We start from the raw sequence: 23,910 nt of genomic DNA, 5'->3' as shown, positions 1-23,910 counted from the left end.
CACCATTTTTATTCACCATAGTTTTGAAAGTCCTAATCACAGCAATTGAGAAGAAAAAGTAATAAAAGGAATCAAAACTGTAAAAGAAAAAGTAAAACTGTCACTGTTTGCAGATGACATGATACTATACATAGAAAATCCTGAAGATGCTACCAGAAACTAGTGGAGCTCATTAATGAATTTGATAAAGTTGTGGTATACAATATCAATACACAGAAATCTCTTGCATTTCTGTACACTAACAATGAAAGATTAGAAATAGAAATTTAGGAAATAATTATTGCTTCAAAAAGAATAAAATACCTAGGGATAAATGTACCTAAGTAGGCAAAAAACCTGTACTCTCAAAACTAGAAGATGCTGATGAAAGAAATCAAAGATGACATACAGCTATACCATGTACTTGGATTGGAAGAATAAATATTGTCAAAATAACTATACTATCATCCAAGGTGATCTACAGATTCAAGTCAATCCTTATCAAATAACTAATGGCACTTTTTGCAGATCTAGAACAAAAAACCTTAAAATTTGTATGGAGACACAAAAGACCCCAAATAGTCAAAGCAATCTTGAGAACAAAATAAGGAGCTTAAGGAATCGGGCTTCATGACTTAAGATTATACTATAAAGCTACAGTAATCAGAACAGCATGGTACTGGCACAGAGACAAACTTACAGATCAATGGAACAAGATAGAAAGCCAAAAAATAAATCCATATACCTATGGCCAATTAATCTATGACAAAGGAGGCAAGAATACACAATGGAGAAAAGACAGTTTCTTCAATAAATGATGCTGGAAAAATCGGACAGCATCATGTTAAAGAGTGAAATTAGAAAATTCCCTAATACCATACACAAAAACAAACTCAAAATGAATTTAAAAACTAAATGTAAGACCAGATGGTATAAAACTCTTAGTGAAAAACACAGGCTGAACACTCTTTTACATAAATCACAGCAATATCTTTTGGGATCCACTTTCTAGAATAAAGAAAATAAACACACAAATAAGCAAATGGGACCTAATTAAACTTAACAGCTTTTACACATCAAAGGAAACTATAAAAAAAAAAAGACAACCATCAAAATTGGAGAACATATTTGGAAATGATGAGACCAACAAGGAATTAATCTCCAAAATACAAACAGCTCATGCAGATAAACAGAAGGAAAAAAAGGAATCAAAAAATGAGCAGATCTAAATAGGCATTTCTACATAGAAGACATATAGGTGGCCAAAAAGCCCATGAAAAAGATGCTCAACATAACTACCTAGACAAATGCAAATCAAAACTACAATGAGGTATCACTTCACATGGTTAAAATAGCCATCATCAAAAAGTCTACAAACAATAAATGCTGGAGAGGGTGTGGAAACAATGGAACGTCCCCCCCACCCACTGTTGATAGGAATGTAAATTGGTACAGTCATTATAGAGAATAGTATGGGGGTTCTTTAGTTTTTTAAAAATAGATCTACCACATGACCCACCAGTCTCATTCCTGGGGATATATCTGGATAAAACAATAATCTAACAAGATACATGCACTTCAGCTTTCACTCTGGCACTGCTTACAATAGCCAAGACATGGAAGCAACCATAAGTTGTGAGATATCACCTCACAACTGGTAGCTATCATCAAAAAGACAAGAATAAAAAAGGTTGGTAAGGATGTAAGAAAAGGAACATCCGACAGTTGGGATCCAAAGTGGACGTGAGATACTAAAGAAACCTCTAACCATCAACGGCAGACACTAGATACATTTAAGTATTTTCCAAATAGAATCCCATATTGCAATCTTAAAAGAGTGTTATAAATGACCAGAATCATCTTTTTCTATTAAAGAAGTAAAATATTTAAGGCAAATATGTTTTTAGGTCATCAATTTATTAAACATGATGAAGGAAAAGAGAAGCGTCAAACTAAAAAATCAGAGCAAATTATAAGGAAACAAAATGGTGTTGCAAAGACAAAAAAATACAGGTAGTTTTCAATAGAAAAGTTACCAAGCAGTGTAGTATTATATATACTATATAATGTATGGATATATTAGCTTGAAATTTCAGGCATTACTTTAATTATACCTCATTGTTAAATCCATAAATGTTTTACTCCATAAATGACTGAAGTATAAATAAAAATTATTAAATCTCAGTGAAAGGAAAAAGGAAAAGCATCTTTAAATACAAGGAAGACTAATTGGTACATCTTCTCTGACAAGTGTATCACAAAATGAAAAAGGTAGTATCAGATTTCTTAGCATTTGTATTTTGTGGACACCATTAAAATCACTTTTAAAACAGAGTGTGGACACAATCAACTAAGTATATAATATGATTTAATATTAGCAGCAGCAGCAGCAGCATAGTTTGATAAGTCACTTCAGTCGTGTCCGACTCTGTGTGACTCCATAGACGGCAGCCCACCAGGCTCCGCCCCTGGGATTCTCCAGGCAAGAACACTGGAGTGGGTTGCCATTTTCTTCATGTATGAAAGTGAACAGTGAAAGTGAAGTCACTCAGTCGTGTCCGACTCTGCGCGACCCCATGGACTGCAGTCTTCCAGGCTCCTCTATCCATGGGATTTTCCAGGCAAGAGTACTGGAGTGGGGTGCCTAGAATAACTAACCTACTTCATTAAGACTAATAGTTTACTGATCAATACTTGCTTAAAGGCCCTTCCTCATTATACCCAACAATCAAGAGTCAATATGTCATAAACTTTGCCAAATCTTTACAACTGCAAGTTTCTAATTTGCAAGTCTTGCCTTATATTACACAGGCAAGGCTCTAAAACATTAACTATATAATGTATAATTCTTTCACTTTCACATTCTGAACTACTATGAATGCTCTATCTAGCATATTTTCCCTTTCTGAAGTAAGTCTTATAAAAGTATTGGCTTATCAATAGACATTAACAGTGATCTTCTGGGAAAATCAACAGCCAATGGGTAAAAATAACAAGTCTTTCATAATTGATTTTCTTCCTTTTTTGCTATTATATTATGAATGTGCCTTTGACAGAATGCTGAAAAGCTATTTGGATTATGACATTTTAAATAAGTAGAAAAACATACATTCAATACAAATAAATTTCTCATTAACTATCTCAGATAAGAACATTCACTATGTTTTGCACTCTTAAATTAATTGCTATAAGCCAATGGGAAGACCTTTTCATTCCAAACAGGTATTAAAACCTATAGTGAACACAATTTCTAAAACCTTGCAGTTTATTTCAGCCTCCTCCATATAATCAGAAGACCCACAACAGAATGAGACATTTATTTATTATGAATCTAAACCATCTACATTTATTAAAAGAAAATAAAAGATCAAACCTGTTCTTCCAGATCTGCAGGGCTTTCTTCTACGCTCTTTAATAAATTCTTAATTTCAACAAATATTTGGAAATTTTGATTTGTGTATGTAGACAAGTAAATATTTAAAGTTGCAGAGATATAAAATTATATATACATATATATGCATTAATGCTGTTGAGGCTATTTATATATGAGTTGTTAAATAATTCTTAAATCTTTAAGAAATGTCAGAATATATTTTTTACAAAGTCATTATCAGCTAAAAGATTTTGGTTAGTAATAAGAATAGATCACATGGAAAGGACTTTAATAAAGACATTTCCAGTGATGTTCTGGAAATTTTTTCATTCTTATGTTATTATTTAAAGAGAAATATTTTTGACAAACCTCATATGTCGCTGGACCAGGAGTAATCTCTTTGGAATCTTTAAAACGCTCTGATGCTTTAACAAATGAGGGTATGAAGCAAGATTTCTTAAAAACAGGATTGTATGTTGTAGGTCCTAAGAAAAACAAATGTAAAAATAATAAAGCACGTTTTAAATTATTGATTTTGGTCACATGGATATTATTCTTAGATTTGTGAGCCTAACATTTAAATTTGGCATCAAACAATCTTGAACCCATCCTTTTGAATGCTTAAAGTCATTCAGCTCAGGGATTTCAAATATAATAAGCATAAAACAGAGGCAAACTTCATTTTATGTCACTTTGTTGCATTTTTCAGATATTATGATTTTTTCATCTTTTTTTTTTTTAACAAATTGAAGGTTTGTGGCATTTTTGCTTCTAGCAAATTTATCAGCACCATATTTCAAAGCATTTGGTCCTGTAATTCTCACAATTCTTCAAACTTCTTCATTATTAAAATTATATCTGTTTGGTAATCTGTAATCAGTGACCTTTTGATAAGCTAAAGACAAAAGAGAAAAGAAAAGATATATATATTTGAATGCAGAGTTCCAAACAATAGCAAGGAGAGATAAGAAAGTCACCTTCAGTGCTCAATGCAAAGAAATAAATGAAAGCTATAGAATGGGAAAAAATAACAGAAGCAGAATATATCAAGAAGAGGTGGCAAGAATACACAGAAGAACTGTATAAAAAAGATCTTCATGACCCAGATAACAATGATGGTGTGATCATTCACCAAGAGCCAGACATCCTGGAATGTGAAGTCAAGTGGGCCTTACAAAGCATCACTATGAAAAAAGCTAGTGGAAGTGATGCAAGTCCAGCTGAGTTATTTCAAATCCTAAAAGATGATGCTGTGAAAATGCTGCACTAAATATACCAGCAAATTTGGAAAACTCTGCCGTGGCCACAGGACTAGAAAAGTTCAGTTTCATTCCAGTTCCAAAGATAGGTGATTTCAAAGAACATTCAACCTACTGCACAATTTCACTCATCACACATGCTAGCAAAGTAATGTTCAAAATTCTCCAAGCCAGGCTTCAACACTACATGAACCATGAACTTCCAGATGTTCAAGCTGGATTTAGAAAAGGCAGAGGAACCAGAGATCAAATTGCCAACATCCCTTGGATCACTGGAAAAGCAAGAGAGTTCCAGAAAAACATCAACTTCTGCTTTATTGACTACACCAAAGCCTTTGACTGTGTGGATCACAACAAACTCTGGAACATTCTTAAAGAGATAGGAATACCAAACCAGCTGACCTGCCTCTTGAAATCTGTATGCAGGTCAAGAAGCAACAATTAGAACTAGAGCTGGAACAATAGATTGGTTCCAAACTTCAAAAGGATTATGTCAAGGCTGTATATAGTCACCCTGTTTGTTTAACTTACATGCAGAGCACAACATGCAAAATGCCTGGCTGGATGAAGCACAAGCTGGAATAAAGATTGCCTGGAGAAATATCAATAACCTGAGATATGCATTGACACCACCCTTATGGCAGAAAGTGAAGAAGAACTAAAGAGCCTCTTGGTGAAAGTGAAAGAGAGTTTAAAAGCTGCCTTAAAACTCAACTTTCAGAAAACTAAGATCATGGCAACCAGTCCTGTCACTTCACAGCAAATAGATGAGGAAACAATGGAAACAGTGACAGACTTTATTTGGGGGTACTCCAAGATCACTGCAGATGGTGACTACAGCCATGAAATTAAAAGATGCTTGCTCCTTGGAAGAAAAGCTATAGTCCACCTAGACAGCATATTAAAAAGCAGAGTAATTACTTGGCCAACAAAGGTCTGTCCAGTCAAAGCTATGGTTTTTCCAGTAGTCATGTATGGATGTGAGAGTTGGACCATAAAGAAAGCTGAATGCTGAAGAATTGATGCTTTTGAATTGTGGTGTTGGAGAAGACTCTTGAGAGTCCTTTGGACTGGAAGAAGATCCAACTAGTCAATCCTAAAGGAAATCAATCCTGAATATTTATTGGAAGGACTGATGCTGAAGTTGAAGCTTCAATTCTTTGGCCACCTGATGGGAAGAATTGACTCTTGGAAAAGACCCTGATGCTGAGAAAAATTGAAGGCAGGAGGAGAAGGGGACAACAGAGGATGAGATGGTTGGATGGCATCACCGACTTGAGGGACATGAGTTTGAGCAAGCTCTGGGAATTGGTAATGAACAGGGAAGCCTGGTGTGCTGCAGTCCATGTGGTCACAAAGAGTCAGACATGACTGAGCAACTGAACTGAACTAACCTTTGATATTACTATTGTAATTGTTTGAGGGCACCACAAATCATCCTCATATAAGATGGCAAACTTAACTGATAATTGTTGCATGTGTTCTGATTGTTCCCTTATTTCTTTCCCTCCCCTTGGGTCTATTTCCCGAGACACAATAATAATGCAATTAGGCCAATCTGTACCTCTACCATGGGTTATTACTATAGTGTTCAAGTGAAAGGACAAGTCACATGACTCACTTTAATTTAAAAACTGGAAATGATTAAACTTATTGAGAAAGGCATGTCAAAAGTTGAGACAGACTGAAAGCCAGGCATGTTGCACTAGCCAAGTCATAAATCCAAAGGAAAAACTTCTTGAAGGAATTTAAAAGTGTTATTCCCGTGAGCACGCAAATGATAGGAAAGCTAAGCTATTTTAATGCTGATATGGAGAAACTTCTAGTGGTCTGGTTAGAGATTAACATTCCCTTAAGCCAATGCCTAATTCAGAGCCAGGCCTAATTCTCTTCAATTTCATGAAGGCTGAGAGAGCTGAGAAAGCGCCAGATGAAGTCTGAAGCTAACTGAGGCTGGTAAATGTAAAGAAGCTATTTCCATAACATAAAACTGCAATGTAAAGTAGCTGTTTATACAGCTGTAAATACTGTAGCAAGTTATCCAGTAGATCTAGCTATGATAATTAATGAAGGTAATATACTCAACAACAGATTTTCTATGTAGAAAAAAACTGCCTTCTTTTGAAAGAAGATGTCATCTAGGACTCTCATAGCTAAAGAGGAGAAGTCAATGGCTATATTCAAAGTTTCAAGGACAGGCTAATTCTCTTGGTAAAGACTAATATACTTGGTGACTTTAAGTTGAACCTAATACTCACTTAACATTCCAAAAACCTTAGGGCCCTTAAGAACTATGCTATATAATGCCTGGATAATGTGGCATCTGTTAACAACATGGTTTGCTAAATATTTCAAGCCCACTGTTGAGACCTACTGCTTAGGGAAAAAAAAAAGTTTCTTTTCAAAATATTACCAAATATTGACATGTAGTTGGTCACCCAAGAACTCAGATGAAGCTGTACTATGAGATTAACGATGTTTTTATGCCTGCTAACATAACATCCATTCTGCAGCCCATGGATCAAGGAGTCAGTTTGACTTTCAAATCTTATTATTTAATAAATATATTTCAAATGGATCTAGCTGCCATCAATGGTGATTCCTCTGACAGATGTGAAAAGAAAGTGAAAGTAGTCACTCCATCATGCCTGACTCTTTGCGACCCCATGGACTGTAGCCCACCAAGCTCCTCTGTCCATGGAATTCTCGAGGCAAGAATACTGGAGTGGGTAGCCATTGCCTTCTTCAAGGGATCTTCTCAACCTAAGGATCAAACCTGGGTCTCTTGCATTGCAGGCAGATTCTTTACCATCTGAGTCACCAGATGGTAAAGAGAAGCAGGCAAAGTCAATGAAAAACCTCCTGGAAAGGATTCACCATTGCATTTGCCATTAAGAACATTTACAATTTATAGAAAGTGGTAAAAATATCAACATTAACAGGAGTTAGTTGGAAGGATTTGAATGACTGAGTGATTCAAGTCTTAGTGAAGGAAAAAAACGCAGATGCAGAAATAGTAAGAGGACTAAAATTAGAAATGAAGTCTGATGATAGGACTCAAATTGTTGCAATCTCATGGTAAACCTTAACCGGATGAGGGGTTGCTTCTTATAGATAAGCAAAGAAAGTGGTTTCTTAAGATGGAATCTACTCCCAGTGAAGGTGCTGTTAAGACTGTTAACATTTTGACAACAAAGGATTTAAATTATTATATAAAGTTAGTTGATAGAGCAGCAGAAGGGTTTGAGAGGATTGACTCCAATTTTGAAAGATGTCCTATTGCGTGTAAAATGCTACTAAACAGCATGTGTGATAAAGAAAAAAAAATTGTGAAAGGGAGATAATGGATGCAGCAAACTTCACTACTGTCTAAGAAACTGCCTCACCACTTAGCCCTTCAGCAACCACCATGCAATATCAAGGGAAGACACTATACCAACAAAAAGAGCATCCCTTGCTGAAGGCTCAGATGGTGTATAGTCTTTTTTTTAGCAATGAAGCATTTTTAAATGAAGGTATGCACATTTTTTAGACAAAAATTATTGCATATTTAATAGACTGCACTATAGTGTAAACATAACTTTTATATGAACTGGAAAACCAAAAATAATTGTGTGACTCTCTTTATTACGATATCTGCTTCGTTGTGGTAGTCTGGAACCAAACCCGCAATATCCCCAAGATACACTTGCAGGGACCTCTGCTTACGTAATAATTAAATGTAAGACACAGGCAATTTCCAAAAAAAAAAAGAAAATAATACCCACTCAAAATACTTCTACATTGTTAGAAGAGATACCCAAGTCTTATTTCCTAAATATTCATTCATATGTTCATTCATACTCATTGGAAAATACCTTGATGTTGGGAAAGACTGAAGGCAGAAGGGGATTACAGAGGATGAGATGGTTGGAAGGCATCACCGACTCAATGGACATGAATTTGAGCAAACTCCAAAAGATGGTGAAGGACAGAGCAGCCTAGCATGCTACAGTCTATGGGGTTGCAAAGATTCAGACGCAACTTGGCAACTGAACAACTTTCATATGTTTAGTGAAGAGGTGATGACTGAATTGCATTGAAAATATGAATAAGATTTAAAGAAGGAGAATGGTGGTTTTACAGCATACTGAGCACTAAACATGATAGAAGTCAAGCCACGAAGATGGAATTTACGACTATGGAACCGTTGCGTGGAGTAAACAGATGGGCTGAATGGAACAAGCCTAAATCCTAAATAAAGATTCTGTACTAGAGCCAACAGCTTCAAATTGTATTCTAAAATGTTCCAAAAATTCCAAAGAATTGCCCAGGGGACAATGTGTAGGTAGACCCCAAATAAAATTTTGAAAGACGGAATGGCAACCCACTCCAGTATTCTTGTCTGGAGAATTCCACAGGCAGAGGAGCCTGGCAGGCTACAGTCCATGGGATCGCAAAGGGTCGGACATGATTGAGCAACTAACACTTACACTTAAATATTTTCACCCAAAACAACTACAGATTCACTGCTTTGTTTGGGTTCCATGTAAAATTTTATTTAACCAAAGTTGTTCATTAATTTTTATTTAAAAAAGCTTTTAAAAACCACTTCCATAGTCTACCCTTTGAAGATTTTAGACTAAAGGAGATTCATAAAGAAAAAGCTAATTAAGAAATAAACTCTGGCAATAGTTTATAGAATGAAATGGCTTGTAGATGGTCTATTTCAGGGTTACTAACAAGGAGTTTAGTAACATTGATAAGGAAAAAGAAGAACAATTCAGAATACTTTCTAAGAAATGCAATAAACGTTTAGTATGTACAGTGATTGGAAGGAGATAAAAATGAATAGTGGCTATGAGAAAGGTAATATTGTGTTAGTAATAAAGAAACACAGAAAGAAGGAGCAGAGGAAGACTTTGGGCTTGATTTTGAGCCAGTTATATATGAAAAGATGCAGGATATCCAGAGGACAATTGTAGGTATGTATCTGAGACTCCTGAGAAAGCTGACCTGGAGAGAAAGAATGCAGTTACTTATATAGAGGCAATAGTCGAGGTTTCTCTAAGTGGAAGAGCACGGAGAGAGAAAACTAAATAACCGAGGAGTGGAACTTGGGAGACTGCACACAGAGAGGGAACAGAGAGTCAAAGAAGGATAACAGTCTAGTTAATAAACCTAGCTACTACATCATAGACAATAAATCGAAAGAGGCTGTTTTTCCCTCTATTTCCATGTTAACCAATAATTACTGTCTCTAACATGCCATGCCTCGTATATGAAGAGGGTTGTTGTTTAGTCTCTAAGTAGTGTCTGACTCTTTCTCGACCCTACGGACTGTAGCCTGCCAGGCTCCTCTGTTCATGGGACTGCCCAGGCAAGAATACAGGAGTGGGTGCCCATTTCCTTCTCCAGGGAATCTTCTCAAACCAGGGATCAGACACATGTCTCTGCATTGCAGATGGATTCTTTACCACTGAGCCTCCGGAGAAGTGCATGAAGAGGGTTAGAGGTCTACCATAGCAAATATTTCAAGAGGGGATTTATAGTAGAGTGTATGTACTGTGCTTAGTCACTCCGTTGTGTCCAACTCTTTGCAACCCCATAGACTGTAGCCCACCAGGCTCCTTGGTCCATGGGATTCTCCAGGCAAGAATACTAGAGTGGGCCACCATTCCTTTTTGCAGGGGATCTTCCCAACCCAGCGATAACCCAGGTTTCCCAAATTGCAGGCAGATTCTTTACCATTTGAGCCACCAGGCAAGCAGGGAAGCAGTGCATATAGAATGTAACTTTAAAAGAGTGGTAACAAATGAAACTAAATTAGAAGGCATTAAAAAGGCACTGTGGAGTGAGGGAATAAAAACTTGAAGCACAGAATATTGACAATGAACATACATAGTGAAATAGTAGAACAGATATAAAGATAGTAATAGGATACAAAATTAATGCCTCTATCTCCCTAGGAGACATGCAATTTGAAACCACTTACTTTGAAGAATAGATTCTTGTTGGTACTTTAGAATCTGATGTATTTTAGAATTGATAGGTTCACATGAAACATTTTTAAAGCTTTAGCTTCATTGCAAAGGACATTTCAAAATTTTAAATAAAATGTAACATTTGACTCTAGATTAATCATTCTAATATAAATTCAATTAACAGGATAGACATCCAAAGTTATAAAGCCCTTGTGGGAGACTGCTACAGAACAGAACACAAACAGAATGTTTCTGTCCATTTACAGTTCATATTTTGAAACCCTAATCCCCAGTGTGAGGGTATTTGGAGATGGGGATTTTGAGAGGTAATTTGTTCATTAGGGGGGAGCCCTTATGATAGGATTATTGTCCTTGTAAGAGGAGATATAATGAGCTTATTCTCTCTCTCTCCCCCATCCTGCCCACCAACTCTCTCTCTCTCTTATGTGAAGACAAAGTAAGATGTCTATCTGCAAACTAGGAAGAGGGCCCTCACTAGGAATAGAATTGGCCAGAATCCTGGGGAACTTGATCTTGAACTTCTCAGATACCAGAACTATGAGAAATAAATTTTTGTTTAATCATGCAGTCTATTGCACTTTTGTTATAGCAGCCCACAGTGACTAAGACAGTGGGATGTTGTTCAGTCACTAGTCATGTCCAACTCTTTGAAATGATATTAACATATTTATAAGGCTTCCCTGGTGGCTCAGCAGTAAATAATCCACTTGCTATTGCAAGAGACATGGGTTCAGTCGCTGGGTCAGGAAGATCCCCTGGAGAAAGTTATGGCAACTTACTCCAGTATTCTTGCCTGGGAAATCCCCTGTAACAGAGGAGCCTGGCAGGCTACAGTGTATGGGGTCACAAAAGAGTTGGACACAACTTGGTAACTAAACAAACAGAGCAATTTATATTTACATTGCAGAGAAATAATGTATATATACAAATATAGTATCTTAACAGCAAATCTTAAATACACAAACTAAACTATGCATAGGAAAATGTACCAGTTGCTGCAATATCCAGAAAAAAAAAACAAACCACAAACTACCATCAGGAAATGGGTACATAATTCCACAATTAATTGAAAATTACAACTTTAACTGTAAAGATTTATAAAAGTTAATGCAATAGGTAAGGCTATTATCCAAACACTACTGTAAAGGTGTTCCATTTTCAGTTATGAAGTATAGTCTATCCCCTGCCTTTACCATAATGTGAAAGGTATAATGCTAAATGCTATTTATCATAATGCTGATAAATATTTACATTCGTGGTTATAATTCATTAAAAGAAAAGAAAATATTCAAATGTAGTTGTAGTAGATTTTCTTTTACTGGAATTTCTTTGAGGAATATTAAGTGAAGCAAAACTTTCCTTAATATGCAGCTTGCTGCATTTTAGCACTTAGACTGCTCTGAGCTACAGAGCATTAAAGAAAAGGTTTACTGCACTTAATTTTAAAATAAATTTTCAATTACGTATATTACTGCTTATACGATACAGGTCAAAGATTTACATTGCTTCACCGGCTCTGATTCACATCTGGATTATGCAGAAACTATCTTCTCTTTATTTACCAAAAGGCCACATTTTAATCACAGGTCACAGAGGAAGAAAAGCTTCTCATTCCAAATCAAACACCTATGAAAAGTCTGACTGGATCATGACTACTATATAATGGAAAATTCAAGAGCAGGTGATTCTTATAATTACATATTTTCCAGCCCTATGCCAACTCACACACTCTGAAATGTCAACCAATGCTACAAGGCAAAAATAGGAGATAACAGGAACAATGAGTAATTTAAAATGAAAATGATTTAAGTACACTAAGAGTGGACTCAAAAATAAATACTTCTATGAATAAAGTTGCAAAACCTCATATTTTAAAAAAACGGCTATCTTTGTAATGAGCCAAAATTAATAAATCGTAGTCAATTTTGCTTATGATTACAGAGTCCTTATTTCATCTGAAGGGGACAGAAAACTACTGGAAAGTAAATATCCCATATGTGAGCTTATCTTTAGATATTTAAAAAGCATCTAGAAAACTGGTCATTGAAATGGACTGCATGGCTTTGAAATGTCTTTTAGAGGGTTTAGGGATCACAGAACACATTTTTTCACACTGATTTAATTCTCCGACTCTACAAATGCAATAATAGCAAAGACAAAAGATTGGTACACAAGGAAGTATTATCATCAGTGTCAAAACCACTCTCCTGCTCTCAATGCTCCTCTCCTGCTTCTAAAACTTGATTTGCTTAAATGGCACTTCAGATTATGACTACAGAACTGCACAATCTATTAAATTCACTGTATAGGTAATGAGAAAAAATGACAGAGTCCAAATGATAGGTAAACTTTTAACTGAAATTTCTGGGTATTTGTTATCATATTGTTGACTTCTCTTTCCAAAAACAAAACCAGTTCAGTTCAGTTGCATAGTCACATTCAACTCTTTGCAACCCATGGACTGCAGCATGCCAGGCTTCCTTGCCCATCACCAACTCCCAGAGCTTGCTCAAACTCATGTCCATCAAGTCGGTGATACCATCCAACCATCTCATCCTCTGTCGTCCCCTTCTCCTCCCACCTTCAATCTTTCCCAGCATTAGGGTCTTTTCCAATGTGTCAGTTCTTCACAACAGGTGGCCAAAGTATTGGAGTATCAGCTTCAGCATCAGTCCTTCCAATGAATATTCAGCACTGATTTCCTTTAGGATGGACTGGTTAGATCTCCTTGCAATCTAAGGAACTCTCAAGTGTTTTCTCCAACACCACAGTTCAAAAACAACAGTTCTTCAGTGCTCAGCTTTCCTTATTCTCATATCCATATATGACTACTGGAAAAACCATAGCCTTGACTAGATGGGCCTTTGTTGGCAAAGTAATGTCTCTGCTTTTTAATATGCTATCTAGGTTGTTCATAGCTTGTCTTCCAAGGAGCAAGTGTCTTTTAATTTCATGGCTGCAGTCACCATCTGCAGGGATTTTGAAGCCCAAGAAAATAGTCTGTCACTGTTTCCATTGTTTCCCCATTTATTTGCCATGAAGTGATGGCATGATCTTAGTTTTCTGAATGTTGAGTTTCAAGCCAGCTTGTTCCACTCTCCTCTTTCACTTTCATCAAGAGGATCTTTGCTTTCTTTTTTTTTTCTGCCAAAAGGGTGGTGTCATCTACATATTTGAGGTTATTAATATTTCTCCCAGCAATCTTGATTCCAGCTTGAGCTTCATCCAGCCTGGCATTTAGTATGATATACTCTGCATATAAGCTAAATAAGCAGGGCAACAATATACAACCTTGATGTACTCCTTCCCTGATTTAGAAACCAGTCTGTTGTTCCATGTCCAGTTCTAACTGTTGCTTCTTGACCTGCATACACATTTCTCAAGAGGCAGGTCAGGTGGTCTGATATTCCCATCTCTTTAAGAATGTTCCACAGTTTGTTGTGATCCACACAGTTAAAGGCTTTGGAATAGTCAATAAAGCAGAAATAGATATTTTTCTGGAACTCTCTTGGTTTTTCAATTTTTAACCAATTGTTTAATCAGTCATATTATCTTCAATTGTTTCATCAATTCTAATGTCTTCAAATACTGAATTTGAATATCTTCAAATATTGAAGTCTGTTTAACTGTGTACCTCCAAGTAATACTTATCAAAAGTGAAGTGAAGTCACTCAGTCGTGTCCAACTCTTTGCGACCCCATGGACACCAGGCTCCTCCGTCCATGGGATTTTCTAGGCAAGAGTACTGGAGTGGGTTGCCGTTTCCTTTTCCAGGGTACTTCCCGACCCAGGGATCAAACCCAGGTCTCCCACATTGTAGACAGACGCTTTCCGTCTGAACCACCACTTGATCTTAGCCAAAAAGCCAATGCATATCCAAAACCCTATCAGATGAAGTCTTTGATCTTACTGATAATTTTACTCTCTGATAATATAAGTAACATTGTACAAGTTTGAAAGACTTTCACCAGTCTTGGAAATGAAGTTATAACATCCTTTATGTATGAATTATAGGCACCAACTGGAAGGAAGGATGATCACCTTTCACCTAATACAACTTTGAGTAGGTAGTGTATAAATATGTAACACATGGATGATTTTCATTGGTGAACAAATTATCAATTAATCAGTAAAACTGACATTATCTTCAAGGTAAATAAAATACCTCACAATTAGTCTGATACATTATTAACAAAGTTTCAAGACTGAGAAAGGAGTAGGACAGGGCTGTCTGCTGTCACCCTGTTTATTTAATGTATACACTGAGCACATCATGAGATATGCCAGGCTGATATGCCTGGATGAGTTACAGGCAGGAATCGAGATAGGAAGGAGAAACATCAACAGTCTCAGATATGCAGATGGTACTACTCTAATGACAAAAAGCAAAGAGGAACTAAAGAGCCTCTTGATGAGGGTGAAGGTGGAGAGGGAATGAGCTAGCTTAAAAGTAAATATTAAAAAAACTAAGATCATGGCATCTGACCCTCTTACTGCAAGGCAAATTGAGGGGGACAAGGTGGAAATAGTGACAGAGATCCTCTTCTTGGGCTCTAAAATCCCTGCAGATAGTGAGTACAGCCATGAACTAAGAGGTTTGCTTCTTGGTAGGAAAGCTATGACAAACCTAGATAGTGTGTTGAAAAGCAGAGACATCACTGTGCCAAAAAATGTCCATATAGTTAAGGTTATGGTTTTCCCAGTGGTCACATACGGTTGTGATTGCTGGACCATAAAGAAGTTGGAGCACTGAAGAACTGACGCCTTTGCACCGTGGAGCTGGAGGACTCCTGAGAGTCCCTGACAGCAAGGAGATCAAACCAGCCAATCTTAAGGTAAATCAACCTTGAATACTTGTTGGAAGGACTGATGCTGAAGCTGAAACTAGCTGACTCATTAGAAAGGCCCCTGTTGCTGGGAAAGATTGAGAGTAGAAGGAGAAGAAAGCATCAGAGGATGAGATGGCTGGATGGCATCACTGATGCAATGGACATGAACTTGGGCAAACTTTGTGAGATGGTGAGGGACAGAGAGGCCTGGCAGGCTGCAGTCCATGGGGTCACAAAGATTTGGAACCAACTGGGTAACTGAACAACAATAAAAATTAGTAGCAAATTTTCCTTTCATAACTGAGTTTGGGCTTTATATCCCACTGTTCATTTAAAGGTTTGGATTCAGAATGCCAGGATTATTACCTAAGCAAAAAGTTGAGAAGTCTCCACATATATTCTTAGTCTTCTTAGGTCGTCATCAATATAACAACACTCAGGGCTAAAATAGTAAGCTTTTCCCTGTTAAAACTGGTACTTATCTCTGTGAACACTGTATGTAAAAATCAGAATAATGTTATATGTCTGTAAAATATGTAATGTCATAGATCAAGTTATATAGAGTTCTTAAAATATAAATACCAACTCTATTTTTTAAATAATTAAATATTTAATTAGTATTAATCAAACTAAATTATTTAAGAAAGCTATAGTAAATGAGCCATAATTTAAAGCAAAACTTTATTTTGTCCTCCATGCAATATGTGGGACCTCAGTTCCCCGACCCACACCTCCTATATTAGAAGTGAGGAGTCTTAAACGCTGGACTACCAGGGAAGTCCTAAGCAAAACTTTTTAACTGGCTAATTTTTACCATTTTATTGTGACTAGTGCCATTTTCTTGACTTGCTAAAAATTGTTAAGTCCCCCAAGTGCATTTGGATTTGACTTTTCCTTTGAATATGTCTGCTATAAATAGCTACAATAAGCTAGCTTCACAGAGTTTGGAGTTTTCTGAAAGAAGAGCTTAATGACAAGTCAATTAAGAATGGTTAACATTTTTATTTTCAACTGAATTTTCATTTGAATTTCCTTTGTATATGTCTGCTATAAATAGCTACAATAAAGCTAGGTTCACAGAGCTTAGAGTTTTCTGAAAGAAGAGCTTAACGACAAGTCAATTAAAAATGGTTAACATTTTTATTTTCAACTTAATGAATACATTCTGCATCTTGAACATATTTTTATAGATTAAATGAGTGACAGAATGGGGCTTTCATGCACAAATATTTTCTTTATATTCATTAGAAATCAAACAAAAATGATTGAGTTAACCATTGAATATTTCAGAAAGCTTCTTGCTCATTTTCAGTAAATTTAAATCTACACATATATTTAAATCTAAATAAGATTTTTTCTTCAACATAACAGTGTTCTCTGTTCATTCTGTTGTTGTGAATATAATACTAATAAATATTTTCCAACCCTCTTCCTATACCTTCATGAAATAATACCAAAATTCCTTCCTTGCAAGCCTTCTCATCAACTACAGTAATGAATATAACCAAGACAAATAGCAGTGGGATTTGTTTATGTTAATAATGCTTACTTCCAAATAGTTAGGGCTTCCCTCATCTGTCATCAATATATGACCCACAAGCCCTATTCACTGCCATTCCCTAGCTTTGGACATGTTCTCCACTGGCCTCTGGACTGAATTTGTTCTCGGGCTTGAAATATCAAAACAAAAAACAAAGAGGATCATATGGGCACCATACATTTTAAACTAATCTTTCTCAAAGTGTAGTATACGGATCACAGGCAGCAGAATTACCCAGGTGAGTTATTTAAAGTATAGATTCCTTGGATTCATGACAGAATAATAAATCATATTCCCTGAAAGTAAAATGAAAAAATGTAATTTTTATAAAACCCATTTTTTAACCTTTAAATTACAACTTATTATGGAGCTGTTCTCAAATATATTTAAACACTGAAGAAATCACTTTTCCCTAAATCTCAAGAAACAGTGATCAAACAATAAACCTTAAGGAATTGGCTCAGTTGGTAAAGAATTTGCCTGCAATGCAGGAAACCTAGGTTCAACCCCTGGGTTGGGAAGATCCCTCGAGGAGGGTATGGCAACCCACTCCAGTATTCTAGTCTGGAGAATCCCCATAGACAGAGGAGCCTGGTGGGGTACATTCCATGATGTCGCAAAGAGTCGGACACAAGGGGTGACTAAGAACACGTCATTTCCTCTAGAATATGTCTGAATCTCTTACTGCCTCAGTTCAGTTCAGTCGCTCAGTCATGTCCCACTCTGCGACCGCATGAATCGCAGCATGCCAGGCCTCCCTGTCCGTCACCAACTCCCAGAGTTCACTCAAACTCATGTCCATCGAGTCAGTGATGCCATCAAGCCATCTCATCCTCTGCCACCCCCTTCTCCTCCTGCCCACAATCCCTCCCAGCATTAGGGTTTTTTCTAACGAGTCAACTCTTCGCATGAGGTGGCCAAAGTACTGGAGCTTCAGCTTCAGCATCAGTCCTTCCAATGAACATCCAGGACTGATCTCCTTTAGGATGGACTGGTTGGATTTCCTTGCAGTCAAGGGGACTCTCAAGAGTCTTTTCCAACACCACACTTCAGAAGCATCAATTCTTCAGCACTCAGCTTTCTTCACAGTCCAACTCTCACATCTATACATGACCACTGGGAAAACCATAGTCTTGACCAGACCGACATTTGTTGGCAAAGTAATGTCTCTGCTTTTGAATATGCTATCTAGGTTGGTCATAACTTTCCTTCCAAGGAGTAAGCGTCTTTTAATTTCATGGCTGCAATCACCATCTGCAGTGATTTTGGAGCCCAGAAAAATAAAATCTGACTGTTTCCACTGTTTCCCCATCTATTTCCCATGAAGTGATGGAACCAGATGCCATGATCTTCGTTTTCTGAATGTTGAGCTTTCAGCCAACTTTTTCACTCTCCTCTTTCACTTTCATCAAGAGGCTTTTAGTTCCTCTTCACTTTCTGCCTTAAGGATGGTATCATCTGCATATCTGAGGTTATTGATATTTCTTCCGGCAATCTTGATTCCAGCTTGTGCTTCTTCCAGCCCAGCGTTTCTCATGATGTACTCTGCATAGAAGTTAAATAAGCAGGGTGACAATAAACAGCTTTGACATACTCCTTTTCCTATTTGGAAACAGTCTGTTGTTCCATGTCCAGTTCTAACTGTTGCTTCCTGACTTGCATATAGGTTTCTCAAGAGGCAGGTCAGGTGGTCTGGTATTCCCATCTCTTTCAGAATTTTCCACAGTTTATCGTGATCCACACAGTCAAAGGCTTTGGCATAGTCAATAAAGCAGAAATAAATGTTTTTCTGGAACTCTTTTGCTTTTTCAATGATCCAGCAGATGTTGGCAATTTGATCTCTGGTTCCTCTGCCTTTTCTAAAACCAGCTTTAACATCTGGAAGCTCACGGTTCACGTATTGCTGAAGCCTGACTTGGAGAATTTTGAGTGTTACTTTACTAGCGTGTGAGATGAGCTTACTGCCTATGCTTGCCTTATTCTCAGAGCCTCAATTAAAGCTTGTTCTGCTAAACTGAGCCAAACAAAGGAAGGAAGAATCAATGTATAAGTCCACTAGAGTCCACTCCCACTGCTTGCAAGCATTTTAACCATTATTTTTTCCTTTCCCTCTTTGTCAGCAACTGTCAATGGAAAATTGATACTTTGAATTCATATTTCTTCTTATAATTTGAAAATGGTATTTAGATGATATATTACATAAATGTTGGTGAACAAGTTTAGAACACTTGCTGCCTGAAAGGACAGAGAGTTGCAGGAGACTGGCACTGTTAAGACGGTAAAGAGATGTACTTTTCAGTGTATATCCTTCAACACATTATGAATTCTATTGCAGGTATGTTACATTATTTCAAGTTGGGGCCAAACACATAACATGTATTTCATTATCATGGAAGATACGATTCTTTGAAATATAAGTATATTTCATCTCTATTTTATTTTAGTCTATTATTTCCCACAATAAATCTTTAAACCTAAAACATTCAAGCTTTCTGTATACTGGCCATACTACTGTCATAAAATCTGTAAATCTTCTAAAGTTTTAGATTCTTTCTTTATAAAATGGGGATAAAATGGTGCAGATCACTTAAATAACTTCTACAAAGTCACAAAATGAATAAGAATCAAATCATTCAACCACTTTTAATCCTTAGAACATCCCTAGGAGGAAAGGAAAATAAAATCACTTAAATTTTTTAGGAAATTAAGTTAATAGCTGCTCTGTGACTTGGACTGTGTTTTTAACGACTCTTTCCAATATTTCACACTGCCTTTTTAATCTTCATTTGCTTTTTCTAGCACTTTCCAAAAATATCAAATTTTCCCCCAAAATCATGGTAATTAAATGAGAATATTATGCTTTCCAGGCAATAGTACTGCAGTGGATTGCCATTCCCTTCTCCAGGGGATCTTCCTGACCCGGGATCGAACCTAGGTCTCCCGCATTGTAGACAGACACTTTACCGTCTAAGCCACCAGGGAAGTCCACCTGAACATTACATTTCCCTAATAGGTGAATTAGGTCTAACAGATGGAATAAATTAAGGGCTATATGATAAATTCAGGAATTTTGTTACTGGATTATTAATCTATTAGCGTACCAAAGTGGATGTAATTTTGGTTTTATATCTATACTTTTCTATTTCTAATAAGTGCATACACGTTTAAGGAAAACAAAAATGTCACAATTTTGAAAGCCAAATTGTCTTCAATCTCCATGCTATCACACACACTCCCAGGTGTCAAGGATGCCATACTTGCTACTTTCTCAACCTGTTATAAACATTTTTTTAAATCAAGAGTTAAATGTTAGTTTCCAAAAACCAAACACCCTTAAGTCCCATCTTTTGGTGAAGGCTGCCTCTCTGTGGCAGAATGCAACATGTCATATTCTCTAGGGGACAATATTTTCTCTCTTTTCCTTTAAGCTGGTAGAAAAGATCTATATAATATTCTTAAAATACATAAATTTCAATACAGTATCTTTACTACTTTTTCTGGATATTTTTGGCTCGATTTTGGATAGGGCTTTGGACCCCCCAGGAATCACCTCACTCATCTTGGCAAAAGTATACAACAAGAGATGAAAATAGTATTTATGCAAATAACAAAAAATCAAGGAAAACAGAATTGCTCAAATGTAATAGTCATCTTTCCTGTCTTTTCTGCAAGCTGAAATCCTTATTCACTTTCCACTGAATGATTCTGCAGGTCAGAAAGACACACTTATTAATAGACGCTGGACCGATAGCTGCTATCTTAATTTCCTGAAAGAATTACTTTAAAATAAGTGCTAAGTGTTCCACAAAATAACGCCTCCTATCCACTTAAAGAAAAATGATAGAGAAACATATCCTATTTCAAATGCCAAAAGCAAATATCAAATGGATATCTTTAATATACACATATATTGAGTTAATCATTCTTCCACTAATGACCATTATTAGTTGAAATGAAGTGGGCTCAAAAGACCTTATTATAAGACATATTTAGGAGGGACATAAGTTCTGATAATAACTTTTTAATACTTGATACATTTAACCATATGATAACTGAAAGAGTAACATTTGCACATTTTTAACTGAAAGGAACAAAATACTATAAGCATATGACTTGCTATGTATCAAAAATAAAGGATTTATCTAATTAAGCGATATAGTCACAAAAACAACATTTACCTTCTCTAAAGCAGAATATGCTAACTAGTCGGTGCAAACAATAAAAACTAGGTAAGAAAAATTACCGAGAGGGTCATAATAAACATTTCAATAACCAACATGAAGCTAATTTGTTGTTTTTGTTTGAAGCATAATTATATCAAAAAAATCACTAAGAAAACTATGCAGAGTCTTTTTTTTTATTGTTTTAACAGAGTCAAAACCTTTGACATGAGGCAAACCAATAAAACCATGAAAGAAAGTTGCTTGCAAAAATTTTCGATCAAGAAAATTATTTAGAAATACTAATTGTTAATTATTGCAATATTGCCCTCTCCTTTTTTATTTTGTTTTGTTTAACAATGTCCGGAGGTGGAGGAGAGAGAGGAAGAAACATGTTTTGTTTCTGCTTCGGCAAATACTGAAATCTATTTATATGCAAATTAGCTATCCATTATTAGTATGAGAAGAAACTTGTGCATAAAGGGAGAAATAAATTATCACTAGAAGCCATTAATGATATCTATTTCAAAACATAACATTTTACAAGAGTCCTCACTCATGTAATATTTGTTTAAGCCTTGGGGGGAAATAGTGAGTTCTACGCTTAGGTGAAACCCAATACAACATTATTTCTCATACCAATTTGTTTTATAAAATTCATCTATCCTCTCCTTAGAAATGACTAGATAATTTTAACTCCAATGAGTATTTTTAGGGAAACTTATCATTGAAGTTAGGGTCCTATGTACTTGTCACATAATTGCCGGACTTCTTAGGAGAATTTATTTTTACTGCTAACAATAACTGTTATTCCCTGAGGTTTAAAAACATTAACATTCAGTTTTATTCAAGATTGCTGGGAGAAATACCAATAACCTTAGATATGCAGATGACACCACCCTTACAGCAGAAAGTGAAGAGGAACTAAAAAGCCTCTTGATGAAAGTGAAAGAGGAGAGTGAAAAAGTTGGCTTAAAGCTCAACGTTCAGAAAATGAAGATCATGGCATCTGGTCCCATCACTTCATGGCAAATAGATGGAGAAACAACGGAAACAGTGTCCGACTTTATTTTGGGGGGCTCCAAAATCACTACAGATGGTCACCGCAGCCATAAATTAAAAGACGCTCACTCCTTGAAAGAAAAGTTATGACCAACATAGATAACGTATTCAAAAGCAGAGACATTACTTTGGAAACAAAGGTCCGTCTAGTCAAGGCTATGGTTTTCCCAGTGCTCATGTATGGATGTGAGAGTTGGACTGTGAAGAAAGCTGAGCGCCAAAGAACTGATGCTTTTGAACTGTGGTGTTGGAGAAGACTCTTGAGAGTCCCTTGGACTGCAAGGAGATCCAACCAGTCCATTCTGGAGATCAGCCCTGGGATTTCTTTGGAAGGACTGATGCTGAAGCTGAAACTTCGATACTTTGGCCACCTCATGCGAAGAGTTGACTCATTGGAAAAGACCCTGATGCTGGGAGGTATTGGGGGCAGGAGGAGAAGGGGTCGACAGAGGATGAGATGGCTGGATGGCATCACCGACTTGATGGACATGAGTCTGAGTGAACTCCGGGAGTTGGTGATGGACAGGGAGGCCTGGCGTGCTGCAATTCATGGGGTCACAAAGAGTTGGACACGACTGAGCAACTGAACTGAACTGAGCAGTAACAGAGAAATAAATGAGCTTTAATAAGGAACATCCCTGGAGAAGGAAATGGCAACCCACTCCAGTACTCTTGCCTGGAAAATCCCATGGACGGAGGAGCCTGATAGGCTACAGTCCATGGGGTCGCAAAGAGTCCGACATGACTGAGCAACTTCACTTTCACTTTCAAGGAACATAAGTCTTACTGCCGTAAGTTGAACTTCTATGGAAAAGATTAAAATAAGCAACAATCAATAGTCAATCAGTTCAGTTCAGTTTAGTCGCTCAGTGTCCGACTCTTTGTGATCCCATGAATTGCAGCACACCAGGCCTTCCTGTCCATCACCAAATCCCGGATTCACTCAAACTCACGTCCATCAAGTCGGTGATGCCATCCAGCCATCTCATCCTCTGTCGACCCCTTCTCCTCCTGCCCTCAATTTCTCCCAGCATCAGACTCTTTTCCAATGAGTCAACTCTTCGCATGAGGTGGCCACAGTACTGGAGTTTCAGCTTTAGCATCAGTCCTTCCAAAGAAATCCCAGGGCTGATCTCCTTCAAACTGGACTGGTTGGATCTCCTTGCAGTCCAGGGGATTCTCAAGAGTCTTCTCTAACACCACACTTCAAAAGCATCAGTTCTTGGGTGCTTTATATATTAATTTCATAAGCTCTGCAGATTTTCTCTTTGGGTTTCCCATTTTGTTCATGAGCTCATAAATTCCTTGGTTAGTTCATATTTGAGTCTCCATCAGTTTTAAACACTGCAGATATTCTTCCCTCTGTCATCTGCTTAACTTTGCCTTGGCTACCCAATGTTGAACTGAAATATTTTAGTTTTTGATACAGTCAAGCTTATACCTTGTTTTTTTTTCCCCCCCGCCTTTGGTTCTATCTTTAAAGTTTTTATTAAGAAATCTTTCTGCACTTTTTAGATTGCAGTGGTGTTCCCAGTATTTTCTTCTACTAACTTTGTAGTTTTAGCATTATATTTATGTCTTTAATTCACGTGGATTCCATCACTGAATGTAGTATTTTGTCTGCCCAGTTTCCCAGTGTATGCTACTAAAATTTTCCTTTATCCATTGATTTGTGATGGCAAGTTTGTAATAAATTGTCTTCATATGTACATAGATCTATCTCT

At 36.8% G+C, this 23,910-nt stretch overlaps 1 protein-coding gene across 1 annotated transcript in view; it reads right to left on the bottom strand.

Annotated features, from left to right (window-relative positions):
* Positions 1 to 23,910, bottom strand: part of STPG2 (sperm tail PG-rich repeat containing 2) — a 622,600-nt gene that overhangs the window by 251,297 nt on the left and 347,393 nt on the right. Inside the window, exon 16 of the mRNA XM_060417505.1 lies at positions 3,722 to 3,837. Within this exon, the coding sequence (XP_060273488.1) occupies positions 3,722 to 3,837 (116 nt within the window). The remainder of the gene's footprint in view (positions 1 to 3,721; positions 3,838 to 23,910) is intronic.

This window comes from Ovis aries, chromosome 6 (genome assembly GCF_016772045.2).
Source record: "Ovis aries strain OAR_USU_Benz2616 breed Rambouillet chromosome 6, ARS-UI_Ramb_v3.0, whole genome shotgun sequence".
NCBI classification, from domain to species: Eukaryota; Metazoa; Chordata; class Mammalia; order Artiodactyla; family Bovidae; genus Ovis; species Ovis aries.
This window is presented reverse-complemented; position numbering and strand designations above follow the sequence as displayed.